General features: G+C 40.2%; 1 protein-coding gene across 1 annotated transcript in view; it reads left to right on the top strand.

Annotated features, from left to right (window-relative positions):
- The window catches only part of esyt2b (extended synaptotagmin-like protein 2b), a 46,312-nt gene extending 28,954 nt beyond the window's left edge, over nt 1-17,358 (top strand). Inside the window, 17 exon segments of the mRNA XM_046851965.1 lie at nt 435-555; nt 709-885; nt 989-1,071; nt 1,250-1,298; nt 1,822-1,911; nt 2,020-2,100; nt 2,362-2,463; nt 3,623-3,682; nt 6,508-6,582; nt 7,846-7,932; nt 8,110-8,259; nt 8,352-8,785; nt 13,474-13,566; nt 14,539-14,670; nt 14,807-14,912; nt 17,033-17,082; nt 17,200-17,358. Coding sequence (XP_046707921.1) covers nt 435-555; nt 709-885; nt 989-1,071; nt 1,250-1,298; nt 1,822-1,911; nt 2,020-2,100; nt 2,362-2,463; nt 3,623-3,682; nt 6,508-6,582; nt 7,846-7,932; nt 8,110-8,259; nt 8,352-8,785; nt 13,474-13,566; nt 14,539-14,670; nt 14,807-14,912; nt 17,033-17,082; nt 17,200-17,227 — 1,918 coding nt within the window. The 3' untranslated portion in view covers nt 17,228-17,358.
- Nucleotides 17,359-20,000: the final 2,642 nt, after the last annotated feature.

Genomic DNA, 20,000 nt, shown 5'->3' on the forward strand with positions numbered 1-20,000 from the left:
CTCCAACTAGAGAACTGCACTACCGTAGGTTGAAAAAATCTGTACCGTGCAGGTCTCTACCTTATGATCAGCAGTCCAGGACCATTGGCCTTCCACTAACCTGAGTGTTAACTGAAGGAATAGGTGATTAGGATTAAAATAGGTTGAGGGCTATAAGAGTCAAAATCATCCATGAGGGTTAAAATCAGGTGAGTAACCACAATAGTCAATATCATGGGACCAGTTATAAGAGTCAAAGACCCAATGAACAACCATAAGGGTTAAAATCAGTTGAGTTGCCGTAAGGGTTGAAATCATCTGAGAGTCAATAAAGGGCAATTTTTTTGTGCGCAGCCATAAGGGTCACAAATAGAGATGACAGTATCTATAACATGATTACTGTCAATCTAATATATTGTAAGACCCACAGCTGTGTTGTGTTTCCATGTTGGCAGCGGATTCTCGGACAGCCTGATTCAGGATGTCATCTCCAGCTACCTGGTGCTGCCAAACAGAATCACTGTGCCACTAGTGGGTGATGTAGAGCTGGAGCAGCTGCGATTTCCCATGCCTAAGGTTAACACACACTCACACACACTCACACACATATATATATATATATATATATATATATATATATATATATATATATATATATATATATATATATATATATACAGGGTGTATAAATGCTTTGTGCCTCTTCCTGTGCGTGGTGTGTATTAACAGGGTGTATTAAGGATCCACTTCCTGGAAGCACAAGATCTTGAGGGAAAAGACAAGTTGTTCGGTGGTCTGATCAAGGGCAAATCAGATCCATATGGAGTCATCCAAGTTGCTAATCAGATTTTTCAGAGCAAAACCATTAAAGAATGTTTAAACCCCAAGTGGAATGAAGTGTTTGAGGTGAGTTGGGATAAAGAAGAATGGCTCAATCATTTATTTAATGCTTGTAATACCTAGAATTTACATTGAGTGTGTTTGTGTATTACGTGTTGTATAACTCCAGGCGACAGTGTATGAACATTCTGGACAGCATCTAGAGATTGAGATTTTTGATGAAGACCCAGACAAAGACGACTTCCTGGGCAGGTACTGTTCCCTCACTATAAAATGCATCAGACTGGAAACTGTTTTGATGAAAAACATGTATGAAATATAAACATCATAGAAAAACATTTTAATTAACTCATTTTTTGCCAATGTTGGATCAGTAATATTCTGTGAAAATAATTTTGGCATTAATAATTAATACTATTGTTTTTTTTAGTCTAATGATAGATTTATCCAAGCTTCAGAGGGAGCAGAAAGTTGAACAGGTAAAAAATATCATGTCCTGTCTTCCGGAGTTACCCCTTCAATTGGGAAAGTCGGATAAACCATTCTGTGGGGTCATAGTTACCACTTTTGTTGGGTCAGAGTTAATCCTTCTGTTTGGTCAGAGTCAACCCTTCTGTTGGGTCAGTCAACCCTTCTGTTAGGTCAGAGTTACCCCTTTCTGTTGGGTCAGAGATACCCTTTATTTTGGGTCAGAGTCACCCCTTCTGTTGGTTTAGAGATACCCTTTATGTTGGGTCAGAGATACCTTTTATGTTGGGTCAGATTTACCCCTTCTTTTTGGTTAGAGTTACCCTTTCTGTTGGGTCAGTGTTAACTCTTCTTTTCGGTTAGAGTTACCCCTTCTGTTGGGTCAGAGTTAGCCATTCTGTTGGGTCAGAATTAACCCTTCTTTTGGGTCAGATTTACCTCTTCTGTTTGGTGCGAGTTAACCCTTCTTTTCGGTCAGAGATAACCCTTCTTTTAAAACACATATTTATGGAATGTGTGTGTGTGTGTGTGCAGTGGTTTAACCTAGAGGAAGCCTCCAGTGGAAAACTGCACCTAAGACTTGAGTGGCTTTCCCTGCAGTCAGGTGTTAAAATGTTACAGCAGGTACACACACACACACACACACACACACACACACACACACACACACACACACACACACACACACACACAATCTCTCTCTCGCTCTTTCACACTCTCTTTTTCTCTCAGGCATTGTGGAGTATCAGGACCAATGACAGCTTGTCTTCTGCGCTGTTAATGGTTTACCTTGATTCGGCACGGAACCTTCCGGTATGCGCACACACACACACACACACACACACACACACACACACACACAAACTGATATGTCTGATTCCACTTGTGCATCACATCCTCATTACACGTCCCCATGAGTGAGTCATTACAACAGAAACGTTAAAACGTAAAAAAGTGTTGAAAAGTGACGAAAAGTGGTAAAAATTGTCGGAGCTGCTGTTCTAGAAAACACATCAACACCTTTTGACCAATCAGAGCCCAGCATTTAGTATTGTTTACCTGTTTCCTGTGAAGAGCGTATTCGAGGGCAGCTTGGGCTGTGGGAACGAGCGAGGCAGGAGAGGGTCTGGGCTGGTGTTTTGCGAGGACTCATCTTTGCTCTGTAGATCGATACTCGTGAGTCATGCCAAATTAGAAACCTAGCTAACAGCGTGATTGGATTGAAGTAAACGACTAAGACGCTAACGAAATCTAAAGGTGTGTTTATTGAAAAGGCATGAGTTTACTGATAGCTGCATGATTCAAATTACATAATAATAATGATAATAATAATAATAATAATAATAATAATAATAATAATAATAACATTCTGCATCTTCATCATTATCATTGTTCCTCATAATGTATCAATTATCATTCATAACCCCATATAGGATTCTTTCTTTATTAGCATCCCACTGCTGTCAATGACAGTTGTTTTTCCTCCATCCATTCAAAAACTCTTTCAAGAAATGGGGGTGTGGTCAAGTTCCAGTTTGTGAATGGAGGGTGGAGTCAGAGGAACTGATTGGTAATTGTCAGCCCTCATCCTCTATTTTACTCTCTGACACTCACTGGACAAGATCACACTCATTTATTCATAAAAACTACACACATCCGTGCCACTCAATTTCTCTGGCTCCACCCCCATTCACAAAACCAGGGCCTGACCACACCCCCTACCACACCCATTTTAGACCTTTTAAAGTGTTTCTACAAGAAATATTTTACTTTCCAAGGTTTAAATTCACAAATTACACCATAGTAAACAAAGCAAAGTAAAATCAGTTAGAACCATTACAGGAATCCTAATGGTTTCCACTACAAATCCCATCACAAACCATTAATTGTTCAACATTTAATCAATACCCACATGGTTTCTAGTCCATGTACAATCAAGGGGTAAAGTACATCAGCTTCAAACCATAGTAACCAGTATAGAAGGTTACTGGAGGCGTAATAGTATCCTAAAGGTTTCTAATGGTTGCCAGTACATACCATCATGTGATCGGCAAAATATGTTCCATCGGTTTCAGACAAAACATCAAAACACCAATTGGAGGCAAATTCGGAGTAGAGCCTCTCAATGGTTACAGCATTCCAATTGCCATCAAAACCAATACAATTCCCATTAAAACCATTAGAAATTTTATGAGGGTTTTTAATTTGTATCATGTTGCAGCTATCATGTTGTATCTCATCCTAGCTACCACCATGACCAAAATGGCTAACTCAACCTTGACCTTCAGAAAGATAACGCTACCGTCTTTTTCTTTTATTTCATTTTCTGTCTAAGAGCGAGCAGCTTGAGTTCCCTCCTGATGCTCCCAAACACCAGTACAGAGGCCTGCTGAAGGTATTGTAGATTTTCCCTTAGTCTGTGTGTGTGTGTGTGTGTGTGTGTGTGTGTGTGTGTGTGTGTGTGTTGTGAAGGACGTCTTGCTTCTCATCACTGTTGGTGGTTGGAAATCTTGTTCTCCTCACGCTGAGAAGCCTTTCTTCCATCATTCTTTTCAAAACGCCATCCTGTTTGTGAGTCATTCTGCCAGGCTGACTAGTAGTGAGTCGTTTACGAGCGATTGGTTCATTTTGAACAAGTCGTCTGAAAGAGTGATTCGTTCGTTTTATACTAAATGTGCATGAGCAGCGAATCGCAAAATCTCTTCTGGTTATATACCGGAAACAAAATTGAGTAGTTTACCTCGTTTATTATTGTTACAATAATTACGGGAGTCACGTTACGTCACGGACCAGAAAATATAAGAAGTGAAGCTCCTGATCTGTTGATCAGAATTTGTCCTTAGCCGCATTGTCCTATTTTAATTATTGGAACTATATTCTATGTTGGTGGATGGAGACATGTTGGAGGATCTGCTTAGTTAAAATGTAATTTACATTTTAATGTACGAGATTCAAAGAACGAAGTCACTAAAATGATCCGATCTTTCCATCACTACTGAGTAGCTTGCTAGGCTAGCGTGTGTCAAAAAATATTTGATGACATCCTAAAGGCTATGGTTATATCTATGGCAGATGTCCTGATCCATCACTGAGCAGCTGAGAGTTAAAGATTACCATCAGAATCAGAAGTCCATCATCTAAATACAAGGATCTACCACTTCCTGAAACTCAGGCTTGAACCTGGGACAGAGTCCATGATGCTAACCATTACACCATCTCAGCAGTCTATGTCTGATTAGCTTTGCTAGCAATAATGAATGGGGGGGGATTAGGTTTCATCAGGAAGAAACCAGATGTCCCATCTTCATCTGGAGAACACTCAATGTTCATTGTAGTTCCACTCAATTCATTGTAATTCCATAATTTTTTGTTTTTGTTTACTGATAAATGCGAAAAGTGTTCATGAAAGTTGCAGCTTGACGCCATAGAAGCAGATCCGATCATCTTCATGGTTCTTGAGTGGAACCTTCCACAGTAACCTGATGAATGTTTGGGTTTCTAATTAAAGGGAGCTCTTTTTAAAAGTAGGAGTGTCGGGATGAAGATGGGCAGGTCCAGAAAGAAGAAAGGGGCACGATCATTGGTGTTTTAGAGCTAGTGAAGCTTGAAAGAGGAAGAGATAAGGAGAGAAAAATGGATTATTCGGTTTATCGACTTCTATAATATCACTACGATACCTAGCGAACAAGATGGCTAATCAGTAGCTAGCAAAAGAGCATTAGCCAAAACAGATTTATAGCTACACAAGTTAAAATATAAACACAAACATGTGTTGTTTTTGGAAAACGTATCCATGTGTAGCATTCAGCATGTTGCATTAGCATGACCAGACCTGCTGCTAATCTCCACTGGGCATTTGGCTGATTGTGTTGGTGTTTGTGTGTGTGTGTGTGTGTGTGTGTGTGTGTGTGTGTGTGTGTGTGTGTGTGTGTGTGTGTGTTGGACTGGCATGCTCGACCGTTCTGCCTGTATACAAATTCATTGCATCTCATTAGATTGATCACTTGACTGATGTCAGATTCTCTTTATTGTGTCACAATGATTGGTGCCTCTATTCTCTATTCTAGGGTGCCAATAATTATGGAGCTGTCTATTGAGTACATTGTAATGATGTCATTTCTCCGTGATTACTACCGCATTGCAGTTCCTTATACAGAATTTATTCAGAAGAATTTCAATCAAAATGGTTTTGGATATAAACATTCGACTGGCTTGAATTTGCATATTGCAACCTGATTGGCTGCTCTGTTTTATAACATCATAAGAACTCTTCCATTATTGAGTATACTTGACTTGACAAAAAATGTCCTGACTTTTTTAGATATTTGACTTTTCCTGGCCAGAATGCTGTTAGGATAAGAAATGATACTGCAGCACCATGTAAAAAGTGTGGAAACACCTGGTCTTGTATGGTTTTTAGGACAAACACATAGGAACGAGTGGAGGAAGGTTGAGCAGAAGAGAAGATCAGACTCCCTCACCCCCACGCTCACACATGGAGGTTGAAGCTTAATGGTTTGGGGTTGTTTTGGAGCAGGAATGTTTGGAGACTTATGCAAGTGAAAGGAATCCTGATCCAACATGGCAACCATTCCATATTTCAACTCCATGTTATTCCTTCTTGACTGCGGCTCATTGGAAGCGACTTCACCGTACAACAAGACGATGAGTCGAAGCATACGTCCGAACTCTGTAAGTGTTATTTAGAGAGCAAACAGTTGTCTGGAGTGATGTCTATCATGGAACGACCTGCCCAGTCACCGCACCTAAATCCTACTGAACTGCTCTGGGATGAACAGGAAAATCTCCAACTAGTTAAGAGGTTTGGAGAAACAAACTGTCTGGATAACGATTGTATAAAGCAGTTCTTCATGCTAATGGAGGAATTTTCAATCGAAAAGAAGCCTGGACTTTTTTTTATAGTCTTACATTACAGAGTGTGTTGCATAGAAACAAAAGGGTTTCTAAAAAAAACTTAACTCAGTGTTCCCACACTTTTCACAAGCTCTGTATACATCCACTGATAATGTTGCTCTAGACATATGAGTGGAACTCAAATTGATTTCCAAAAATTGTCACATGACTCTTGAAGTACCTTGTATTTCAGGATGGTCAGGATGGTCCTTCTAAATCAACTTTATGGACACTACACTGTTACAGTGGTGTAAAATAAGGTCTATTTATAAATGAAGTGTTATTAACAGATGTCTCATGTTGCAGTCAGGAAGGAAGGTGAACAGCGACCCGAGCCCTTACGTTCAGCTAACGGTCGGACCGAAGACGTACGAGAGCAAGGTCAGTTCGCATTTGAAATTGAAAACGGCCGTTTATGCCATTTATAAGATGTCCCTTCCCATCATATGTCAGCATGCTGTGGATTGTCCTGTTTTAAATTCCAATTTGCACTTAATGAAGCACTTTCTAAACCTCATTTCCTCCCTTTAAACAACGTACACTGCAGTAGAGGTCCCACTTCTGTGGATACAGTAATCCTTCGCTTTACCGCGGTTCGTATCTGGCGCCCCCGGTTTATCACGGAATTGCGTTTGCCACATAACTAATTAGTTTGGCTGATTTTCCCGCTCTCTCATGTAAAGCACCAGCATCTACTGTGGTAATGGACCCGACACTTGTATCCCTATTCCCCAGACCAAAAATCCACCATGATGCACACATCCGGCAATTAAAACCGTCCATGTGGAAACATAGCAAAGGTTTTTTGGTGTCTGTTTGTTGTCCTGATGCTTTATGAAATTTAAAGCAATATACTTACTTTAAAACATTTATAATTCATATTTATGCTTAATGTTGAGTTTCACTAATAACAAACATTAATTTGCATAAAGCATATTTGTCCATGCCCTTGTTTTAAAACGTATTGAGAAAACGTGAAAAGTAGCAATTTAACGTGTAAATAAAACAGATAAAATTTAAGTTGCAATTAATCATTATTTATTATTTTAATTGATTGGCAGCCCTAATATATATATTTTATATATAAATTAATTAGAGCAATAATCTATATACAGGTGATATATAATCACCAATCAAGGACAGAATGTGCAGAATGTAAAGCCGGTCAAAGCGGTTAGTAGTTGCTAAGTTTTGCCAACAATAATAGTCTTGATCCATGTTTTCAAGCTTGATCAACTATTATTTTGGATTGTATTTATTCTGTTGTGATTGTTAAAATGCTGAAGTAAACTGGAAAGCTCTCCATGGAGATATCTCTGTATACATTTAGCTGAGCAGCATTCTTTGCATTGTTCCCACTGTGTGTTTTGTATTGCGTGACAAGTTTGCAATTGGTTGTTCAGGAAACAAGATTGTTTAGGAAAGGGGAGAGATGGGTTAAAATTTGTATGAACAAGAAGGAACTTTGCAAGCATGCCATCGGTCATGAAATGGCAGACCACGATTTGATCCAGTAGATCCAATTGGTTAAAAAACTGATCCATGTATGAAAAACTGTCAGAAGTTCATCGACCAAAGGATTCCATCATATTTTGGAGTTTATTATTTGAAATATCTGGTCTATTCTGCATGTTGTCTCTTCAGGTTCGCTATAAGACGTGTGAGCCGCTATGGGAGGAGGCGTTTACCTTCCTGGTTCATAACCCACATACTCAGGAACTACAGGTGGAGGTATGGCGTGAGGCGCTTCCCGTGATGTCATAGATGATTATTGGCTAAAATCACATGCTACAATTTTCCTACCTGAACGCTACAAGCTAACACTCGAGGCACTCAGTAGCCAAGCATGATCTGTATAGCTGTTTAGCCTTATGCAGATCAGAGCACTTTGTCCCTGTTTGTTTTCAGGTAAAGGATGATAAGCACAAGTGCTTGCTGGGTAGGGTTCGAGTGGCATTAGGACGTCTTTTGAAGGATGAGGACATGACCCTAGTGCAGCAGTTCTCCCTGAACAACTCTGGCCCAAACAGCACACTCAAACTCAAGCTGGTGCTCAAGGTGAGTGTGATTGTCTGTATGAATGCTTTACATTTTTTCCTTCTGAAACTTACACTGTGGTAAATGAGCAACCTGTGTGTTGTATTTTACAGATTCTTTGCCTTGAAAAAGAGACCACATCTGGTCAACCGTACTTAGTCCAAGTTCGACACACCACCCCAAGCGCTGCAACATCACAAATAAACAACCCCACCACCACTACTACCACTACACACTCCATCCAGTCAACACAGTCCACTTCCACAACACACTCCACCCCAACCATCCACACAACCCCCTGCAAGACTGTACCCACTGGGGTGACTTTGCGGGGTAAAAGAGGCTCGGAGGGCTCACCAGTAAGCCTGGTTCAGACCGGAATGCAAATAGACTCCACAAGAAGAGACTCAACACAAAGGGACTCAACACGTAGAAACTCGACGCCGAGAGAATCGACACACAGAGACTCAAGCCAAAGTCTGGCATCAGACGTTTCACTACCCACAGCCGCTCTGGAACTACAACACAGACTGGCACAGCTGCAAAAGTAGGCACACACACACATTTACACACTTATGTTATTTTAGAAATGATCATCGAAACATGGGTGGCATATAGGTTTGGTACTGACCAGTGATAGAATTTCAATGTGTGTTGTAAAGTACATGCGACAAGACTAAAAGCACAATTACCCCTTTTTATTGACCATGTTAACTGTACTAGCATGCAGGTGTTGCTAGTGGCTAAAGTAGAAGAAATCACAAAGATTCCCAAGAGGTAGCAACCCCCTTTTTTTTAACCAGCCCTCTTCAACAACTCATAGTTTTGTGAGCCTTGCACAGTGTGTTCAGTACTGGATAAATGACTGCCTCTTGGATTAGGGGAACAACTATTGCAGGACAATCTCTATAGCTTTCAAGGTATAACAAAAGAGGACATAAGCAAGCAAAAAAAAAAAGGACCAGCCAGAACATTTGCTTTCAATTCTCTCTACCTCAAAGGCCCCTTATTAATAGTAGGTTATCTTAAGAAAAAATCTGTGGGTAATTCTGTGATCTATTCTTCCTCCAAGCCCTTTTATTTAGCAACTAATGGGCTAATGTGCCCCAAAAAACCTGACATCGAATTCTGCATTACCACTAGATACACTGATCAGGCATAACATTATAACCACCTGTCTAATATTGTGTTGGTCCTGACCCATCGAGCATTAACAGCATTAACAACATTAACTTCTTCAGTAATGTGAGCTACAGGAGCTCGTCTGTTGGATCGGACCACACAGACCAGCCTTCGCTCCTTATAGCCATCCATGACCCTGTCGCCGGTTCACCACTGTTCCTTCCTTGGACCACTTTTGATAGATACTGACCACTGCAGACCGGGAACATCCCACAATAGCTGCAGACTTGGAGGTGCTCTGACCCAGTCGTCTAGACGTCACAATTTATCAAACTCACTCAAATCCTTACGCTTGCTCATTTTTCCTGCTTCTAACATCAACTTTAAGGACAAAATGTTCACCTGCTGCCTAATAAATATATCCACCCACTAATGGGTACCATGATGAAGAGCTCATCAGTGTTTTTAATGTCATATGTCAGTGGTCATAACGCTATGCCTAAATTGGGGTACATTTGATCAAATGTAAACTGGAGATTCCTTGATATATCTATGTGAGAACTATTAAGTCTGGCTACATATAAAACCATACTTGAGGAAGATGTCCTAGAGTACTACAAGGTCCGGACCACCCGTCCAGACTGGGCATTCCCAGTGTTGCATCTTGTCTAGCCAAAACCTTTTGAATCTTTTCTGGTGTGTGTTTGGGAAGCAGTAAAACCATAAGCCAGAATAACCAAGTACCATATTTTTGTAAAGTCAAGTAAGAGAATGATGTTTGTCTAAACATGTAAAGGGTTACTTTAAACAAAAGTAATGTTTTGTCCTTAAAAACACCAGAAGGCATAGAATGACAAAACAATAAATCTTAATAGGATTTAAATGACACATTTCCTGGTATATTCCTGCTGCATTGTTCTGAGGACTTACTGTACTGCGATATACTGTACTGCTTATGGGTATGCAAGCCTTATGAAGATTTGCTGAATCTAGTTTTATCAACTAATGATGTCTTTCTGCATCCTACTGTGATAACGACCCAGTATAACAGAGATGGGGGTAAAAAATTGCTTCATTTTGTTCAAAAGAAAACATGGAACATAAAGATATAGATATAGATATTTTTGCGGACTCAATGCTCTGGGAACACTAATGATGACAGACAGCCCTGCATTCGATGGGCAAAGCAAGTTTTCTCATTACCTCATGTTGAGATGCCTATTTGTATCCCCTTAATTAGAACCTTGAGGTTGTATCATGGATGCAGCTAAAATTTAAATTGGTGTTGTATTTAGATTTTCTGTCTGGGATGGGCATGAAAAACCCATTTTCTGTTTCTGGGCAACTGTTGTTTAAAGGAGCACCTGCAGTTGGAACAGTCTCAGACTTGTGATTGGTGTGAGTGGTAGCTCAGGGGTGAAGCTTTTGGATTTTGAATTGGTTGTCAATTTAAATCCCAGCACCACCAATTTGCTGCTGAGGAGTCCTTGAGCAAGGCCCTTAAACATTGATTGCTCAGTTGTATAAATGAGATAAATGTAGGATGCCCTGGAAAAGGGTGTCTGCCAAATGGCTCTTCTGTTAAATTACTTTTGGCATAGACAAACTTAATGTCCAGGCTTGAGGCCATCTTTGTGTGGGACTTGGCTTGTGCTTAATATTTGGTTTGCAAGAGTTTGCAAGATGTAAATCAAGCTAAGGGTAAGGGCTTTTTGAGTGGTGCAACAGAACGTGTTTGCCCTGTTCTCTAGAGTTTGTGAGTCACCATTATGCTACAGCCATCTATTGGCACAAGTCCAAGGCAAGAAAACTGGCAGAAGAATGCCCTCAGCTAGAAGGACTGGTATACTCCCTATTCTCTCGATCACAATCACAATAGCCAATCGTATATATCTCTGAGTTTATGTCTGCAGATAAGGGCAGATTGTATTTTCTTTCAAGTGTGATGCTCCACCCCCTGACATTGCATAAGCAGCAGTTTGAGAAGATGCGGTCAACTGCCTTTGCACACCTCATGTCTTCACCCTCCTTTTCCGGTTGAACAGATGCCTGAGGAGTATCCATCGGCCATGAAAAGTCAAGGGAATAACTGCATGACTCAGGACATATTTTAACAATGCAATGGCATGACTTCACCATTAACTGCTTATGGGCTTCAAAACCACTTGTACAGGGTGGCGGAGGGTAGCGTGAATTCTTAGTGACTGTGGGCATCTGCTATTGTTTGGAACTAGTGCGACTTTGTATTGAACCCCGAAGCTATTTTTTATAATTACCTGCATGTTTTAGAAGGAAGACATGCAGGTAGTTAGTGTGACAGAGGCAGATGTAAAGGACAGGGGGGTGTGGAGACAGATGATCCGCTGTGGCGCCCCCTAATGGGAGAAGCCAAAATAAGAAAAAGAAGAAGCTATTTTTTATAATTGGGCAGTGGAGTAGTGCACAGCGAGCGTTCATCGTATAAGAATGGTGATAGAGTGCTGCACAAAGGAATTTTACCATTGTTACAAGTTAGGACGTCATGACCATGTCCTGTCTACTCATATTGAAGAAACGGTCCCCAGGTGGTGTTCAAACTTTTTGCTTAGACGGTCCAGAGAATATCAAAGCTGTTCGAGCTGCCATCGTGAGGAGGTCAAATATTGTAATTGCCGGAGCAGACGGGACCCAATCATGACCTTCTAACTGGTAACTATGCCGAAATTTGCTTTACACAACAATCACAATGGGGTTCTAAACAAGCTTGGACTGGTTCCAAACAATTCCTGACACCCCAGGGTCACCAACTCCTAGTTTCAAAATTTCTCATTTCCCAGCGCCACGCTGTACTGGAGCTTGAACCAGTATTCCAGTGAATGTGACCTGGTTGGAGGAAACAGTTTGCCTACTTTCCTTCAAGCACTGACTCTATGGTTCTTCACATCAGTGGCTCCAACTGGCAGGATCTCAAATCTATTATAATCCTGACGTAGCTCTACTCTGAAAATGAAGCTGTTGTTTTTTGCTGATGTGGGGATTTTTTGCTGAGGCGTATGCTGTTTTTCCTATCAGACACAACCCAAGCCTAAGCTCAGGGGTGGAGTCGGGGGGTAGCAGTTAATGACTACTGTAAAAACATTTATCTGATACACATGACCGTGTCGATGTGAGCAGCATCCTGCAACAGTTTACTCTGATACAGAGAGACATGTGCACAGATCAGATGTAATACCTGGCATGGTTTTAACTATCTCATTCTCTCACTCTCTTTTACTTCATCTCTCTCTCTCTCTCTCTCTCTCTCTCTCTCTCTCTCTCTCTTGCTCTCTCTCTTTGCCTGTTTTTTTCGCACTGTGTTTTACTCACTCTTCATGTCTCTGTATGCTTTACAGTATGCTTTCTCTTTGGCTTCTCCCTCTTTCTCTCTTTCTGTCTCTCTTTTCTTTCTTTCTGTCTGTCATGTTTTTGACTGCTGCTTGTTTTTACTTCCTCCATTTTCTCTCTTCTGCCTCTTCTTTCCCTCTTTCTGCCCCTGTCTCTCACTTGGTCTGCACCTCCTTTTCCTCTCTGTATCTTTCACTCTGACTCAAGGTTTTTTTTCTTGCTTTGTTTGTTTGTCTTTCTGCCACCTTTCTCTTACTCTGTCTCCTCTTCATTCTCCCTGTCTCCATCTCTCTCTCTCTCTCTCTCTCTCTCTCTCTCTCTCTCTCTCTCTCTCTCTCTCTCTCTCTCTCTCTCTTTCTCTCTCTGCATCATGCTTTTATCTATATCTCTCTTTCTGTCTCTTTTACGTTGTCTCATTCTTTACAATCACTGTCTGTCTGTCTGTCTGTCTGTCTGTCTGTCTGTCTGTCTGTCTGTCTGTCTGTCTGTCTCTTCTTCACACTCTGTCTGTTTGTCTGTCTCTTCTTCACACATCTCTTTGATTGTCCTTCTCTCTCTCTCTCTCTCTCTCTCTCTCTCTCTCTCTCTCTCTCTCTTTTCTCTTTGTCTTTCTCTCATACTCACTTGTCTCACTCTTGGTCTCTCATTCTCTTTTTCTCTTTCTCATCCTCTTGTTCTTGTTAGCACTCTCTCTTTCTCTTTCTTTTTTTTTCTCTCTGTCTAACTTTATCAATTAATCTCTCTCTGCAGTGGCTCCATGCAGTATCCTTTGGGGGAAGTGCAGCTCACTATCAGACACAGTTCCCAAAGAAACAAACTTATCGTTGTGATACATGCCTGCCGGTGAGATCTCTCTCTCTCTCTCTCTCTCTCTCTCTCTCTCTCTCACACACACACACAAATAATATGATCAGTGTTTAATAAAAAAGTCAGAGAAAGTTCATTGCGGAACTTTTCAGCTCCCACACATTAAGAACTCTGTCACTCGGTTACCATGGAAAAGTATATGATATGATCTTGTTTCCATGGTAACACGGTACCAGCCCCTGTATGAGTTGACCACACAACCGAGTAAGAAATAGAACTCTCTTTAAACCAGAACTCTGCAGAAAACTGGAACAAAGCACTGGCACTGGAGACTCCTTCCATGATGCGTATCTCCATAACTGATGCCGATACGATTCGCATCTCGATGCAATATGACGATATGATACGTTAAAGATACATGAGAAGCAGCTCCCGATGCGATACGATTCCCCCATTACGATGCGTTTTTTATTCGATTCAACACAATGCGATGTAACGGAAAGAATAAGATGCCCTTCAATATGGTACTGACAGTTCACTTTTATTTCTTTGGTTCAGACAGACGGCAAATCATCAGTTTACTTAAGTGCCTTCTGACTTCTAACTCTTTAACAAACAGGTCTTTGTCTGAAGAAGATGAAATAAAACCAGAAGTTATTTTTCTGTTCTGTCAGGAAGATGCAGCTCTACCTCTGCCATGTTAATCTGTAGTCTATGTGACTCTCAGCTACGTCTCTGTAGTGTTGTGACACTGTGTGGTGTTTTCTACATAGAAAACATTGGTCACATATTATCGGTCACTTTTTAAATAATAAAAGTAAAGTACAACTACTGAAAATGATATATAAATATGTTTTAAATCGATGCGAATATGTTCAATATGTTCACGATGCGGCAAATGATGCATCGTGATCCACATCGTGGTACTTTTCTAAACCGATCACATTGTTAACTTTTATGCGAATTGGTGAATCACACATCCTCAATATAGCGTATATATGATTGCAGTAACCTGATCTCACTGGGGAAAGACGGCTCGGACCCGTACATCCGTCTCTACCTGCTTCCGGATATGAGCCGGAGCGGCCGACGGAAAACCAGCACCATGAGGAAGAACCTCAACCCCGTTTACGACCAGTCGTAAGCAAACACACACAAGTTGCAAAATTTTACAGGCAAGACTCATATGAACTAAAGTGTAACTAAAGAATATAGTGTGTGTGTGTGTGTGTGTGTGTGTGTGTGTGTGTGTGTGTGTGTGTGTGTGTGTGTGCAGGTTTGAGTTTATTGTGTCAGCGGTGGAGCTGCACAGAAGGACACTAGATGTAGCTGTTAAGAACGCAGGGGGACTGCTGTCCAAAAATAAAGGTCTGCTGGGCAAGGTATATATAAACACACACACACACACACACACACACACACACACACACACAGTCTTTTAGTTGTGACAGTTACTGTGTTTTTTGGGGGGGATAAACTGCTTTCTTCTACTTAAATCCCTAACCCATAACCTCCATACAATTAAACACTGACCCATAAACATCTATACCCATAAACATCTATACCCTTAAACACCGACCTCTAAACATCTATATCCTTAAACAGTGACCCCTATACATATATACCCTTAAACACTGACCCATAAACATCTATACCCATAAACATCTATACCCTTAAACACCGACCTCTAAACATCTATACCCTTAAACAGTGACCCCTATACATATATACCCTTAAACACTGACCCATAAACATCTATACCCATAAACATCTATACCCTTAAACACTGACCTCTAAACATCTATACCCTTAAACAGTGACCCCTATACATATATACCCTTAAACACTGACCCATAAACATCTATACCCATAAACATCTATACCCTTAAACACTGACCCCTAAACATCTATACCCTTAAACACTGACCCCTAAACATCTATACCCTTAAACACTGACCCCTAAACATCTATACCCTTAAACACCGACCCTAAACATCTATACCCTTAAACACTGACCCCTAAACATCTATACCCTTAAACACTGACCCCTAAACATCTATACCCTTAAACACTGACCCATAAACATCTATACCCTTAAAACTGACCCATAAACATCTATAACTATAAACATCTATACCCTTAAACACTGACCCCTAAACATCTATACCCTTAAACACTGACCCCTAAACATCTATACCCTTAAACACCGACCCTAAACATCTATACCCTTAAACACTGACCCCTAAACATCTATACCCTTAAACACTGACCCCTAAACATCTATACCCTTAAACATTGACCCCTAAACATCTATACCCTTAAACACTGACCCCTAAACATCTATACCCTTAAACACTGACCCCTAAACATCTATACCCTTAAACACCGACCCTAAACATCTATACCCTTAAACACTGACCCCTAAACATCTATACCCTTAAACACTGACCCATAAACATCTATACCCTTAAAACTGACCCATAAACATCTATAACTATAAACATCTATACCCTTAAACACTGACCCATAAACATCTATACCCATAAACATCTATACCCTTAAACAGTGACCCCTACACATCTATACCCTTAAACAGTGACCCATAAACATCTATACCCTCAAAACAATGTCCCTAAACATCTATATGCTTAAACACTGACCCCTAAAGCTCTATACCTTTAATCACTGACCGCTAAACATATATACCTTTAAACACTGACCCTGAACATCTATATCTTAACCTCTATCCTATACACCCTATACCCAATACTCTATACTCTATACCTAACCTATCCCTCTATACTCTATACCTAACTTATCCCTAACCCCTATACCTCTTTAACTTCTAACCCCTATTCCCCATACCTATATACCTCTATCCCTAACCCCTATACTTCTATACCTATACCATAACCCCTATCCTCTATCCCTAACCCCTATCCTCTATCCCTAACCCCTATACCTCTATCCCTAACCCCTATACTTCTATACCCTATACCATAACCCCTATCCTCTATCCCTAACCCCTATCCTCTATACCTCTGTCCCTAACCCCTATACTTCTATACCCTATACCATAACCCCTATACCTCTATCCCTAACCCCTATACCTCTATACCCTATACCATAACCCCTATCCTCTATCCCTAACCCCTATCTCTATACCCTATCCCTAACCCCTATCTCTATACCCTATCCCCTAACCCCTATCTCTCTATACCCTATCCCCTAACCCCTATCTTTCTATACCCTATCCCCTAACCCCTATCTCTCTATACCCTACCATAACCCCTATTCCTCTATCCCCCAACCCCTATCCCCCTATTCCTCTATCCCCCAACCCCTATCCCTCTATACCCTATCCCCTAACCCCTATACCTCTATCCCCTAACCCTTTCCCCTCTACCACTTTCTCTGTACATTAAATCTGAATCCGCAGTGTTTTGAAAATGTTTTGAAAGTCTTTTAGTGCCTGATGTAATAAAAGTGTCTCATTTGGCAGGTGCTTGTGGATTTGATGAGTGAAGAGATTTCTAAAGGGTGGACACGATGGTACGAGTCTCACACTTACAGACTTCCAGTATGCGTTTATTCATTCCTATACAGTATACATTCATTCTCTCTCTCTCTCCCTTTCCCTCTCTCTCGCTCTCTCTCCCCCTCTCACAGGTATGATCTGAGTGCAGATGGATCGTAGCTGATTGATGGTGTGATAACGGAATAATACAAAAAAAGGATGAAACTGTGAACGTCAGTGAAACCAGGCTAATGAAATCAGGCTGCTTCTGCTGGGACTACACACACACACACACACACACACACACACACACACACACACACACACTGTCATTGCTATCTATATATAAACGTGTGTGTGTGTGTGTGTGTGTGTGTGAGAGATTATATATATAGTCTCTCACACACACACAGTCATTGCCTTCTCTTACATTCACTGACATCATTTCTATTCTGTCAGAAAAGAAATTCCCTTCTTACACACACACACACACACACACACACACACACACACACACACACACACACACACACATAAGACTAGGTATAAGGCATTGAAAGCTGAATATGACGCACTTTAGTGCAGTAAGTTCATTCCTATTCAGTTGGATAAATGAGACTCACTACACACACACACACACACACACACACACACACACACACACACACATACACACATACACACACTCATTTACATTCACCACCTGTTGATGTGCTGCTAATAATAAAATCACACACAGCGTCTAAGAAGCATGATGAGCAAAAATGTGTGTGTTTGTGTGTGTGTGTGTGTGAGACGTCTTTTGTACGTTGTTTCATTGGCTTGGGGAAAATGTAGCTCACGTTATAACACATCACTACACAACACTACAAAACATACACTACACTACACAACAATACTCTACACTACACAACACAAAACACTACACACAACTCTACACAACATACACTACACAACACCACGCAACATAATACACTACACAACAATATAGTGCACAACACTACACTATACACTACACAACAATACACTACACTTTACAACACTATACAACATTATGCTGCACAACACTACACTATACACACTACATAACACACTACAAAACACTAAAAACAATACAACATTATAATACACAACACTACAGAACGTACACTACACAACACTACAAACAACAACACACAACATTATACTACACAACACTACAGAACATACACGACACAATATAACACACTGCACAACCTACACTACACACAACAATATACTACACAACACTACAGAACATACACTCCACAATATAACACACTGCACAACCTACACTACACAACAATACACAACATTATAATACAATACAGAGCATACACTACACAATCCAACACAACATACATCACTTCAAACTACACAACATAACACACTACACTACACACAAAAATACACAACATCATAGTACACAGCCCTATAGAATTTAACACAACACTTCACACTGCACAACATAACACACTACATGACACTACAAACTACATAGTACACAACATTATAATATACAACACTACAGAACATACACTACACAACACTACACAGCATACACTCCACAATATAACACACTGCACAACCTACACTACACAACAATACACAACATTATAATACACTACAGAGCATACACTACACAATCCAACACAACACACATCACTTCACACTACACAACATAACACACTACACTACACACAAAAATACACAACATCATAGTACACAGCCCTATAGAATTTAACACAACACTTCACACTACACAACATAACACTACACTACACACAAAAATACACAACATCATAGTACACAGCCCTATAGAATTTAACACAACACTACACTATACACTACACAACATAACACACTACACTACACACACAAAAATACACAACATCATAGTACACAGCCCTATAGAATTTAACACAACACTTCACACTACACAACATAACACACTACACTACACAACACAAAACACTACACACACAAAAATACACATCATAGTACACAGCCCTATAGAATTTAACACAACACTTCACACTACACAACATAACACACTACACTACACACAAAAATACACATCATAGTACACAGCCCTATAGAATTTAACACAACACTTCACACTACACAACATAACACACTACACTACACACAAAAATACACATCATAGTACACAGCCCTATAGAATTTAACACTTCACACTGCACAACATAACACACTACATGACACTACAAACAAAACACAACACACAATAATACTACACAACACAAAAGAACACACAACACTACAAACAACATTACACTTTTTCAACACAACACTACACAACATGACATGAAAACACACTACACACCACACTGTTGGTTAAAGGAGAGGAACCGAGGCACTGAGTTTCTGCTGCAGATGTAAATACATTTGTATTGAATGTCGTGTTTTTTTTTTATACAAATTGGGATTGTTGTGTGAACGACGCTACACAACATTGTGTTTTCAGTTTGAGGAATGTTGTGTTTTCTAAAGCACTGTATTGTACATTGTTGTACAGATTCTGCAGGAAGAGCAAAGCAAAATAAAAGAAATCCTTTATTTCAGTTGGAATCTGAGCTGAGCCAGATGTTTCCTTTTCATTTCAAGATACAGTTACAGATGTCATAAAATTACAGATGTTCCATAATTCATCCAGTCATCCACAATTCTACATGTTTTCATAAATTCCAAATATTCCATAATCTCATATATTCCAGATGTTCTACAATCTTGGATTTTGCACAGCCCCAGATGTTTTTGTTTGTTTGTTTGTTTTACAACTCCAGATGAATTCCATAATTTCAAACTATCCATGATTCTAGATGTTCCATGATTACACATGTTTTATAAATGCAGATGTCCCATAATTCCAGATGTTTCACGATCCAAATATTCTATGTTCCCAGATGTTTTA

This window comes from Silurus meridionalis, chromosome 6 (genome assembly GCF_014805685.1).
Source record: "Silurus meridionalis isolate SWU-2019-XX chromosome 6, ASM1480568v1, whole genome shotgun sequence".
NCBI lineage: Eukaryota > Metazoa > Chordata > Actinopteri > Siluriformes > Siluridae > Silurus > Silurus meridionalis.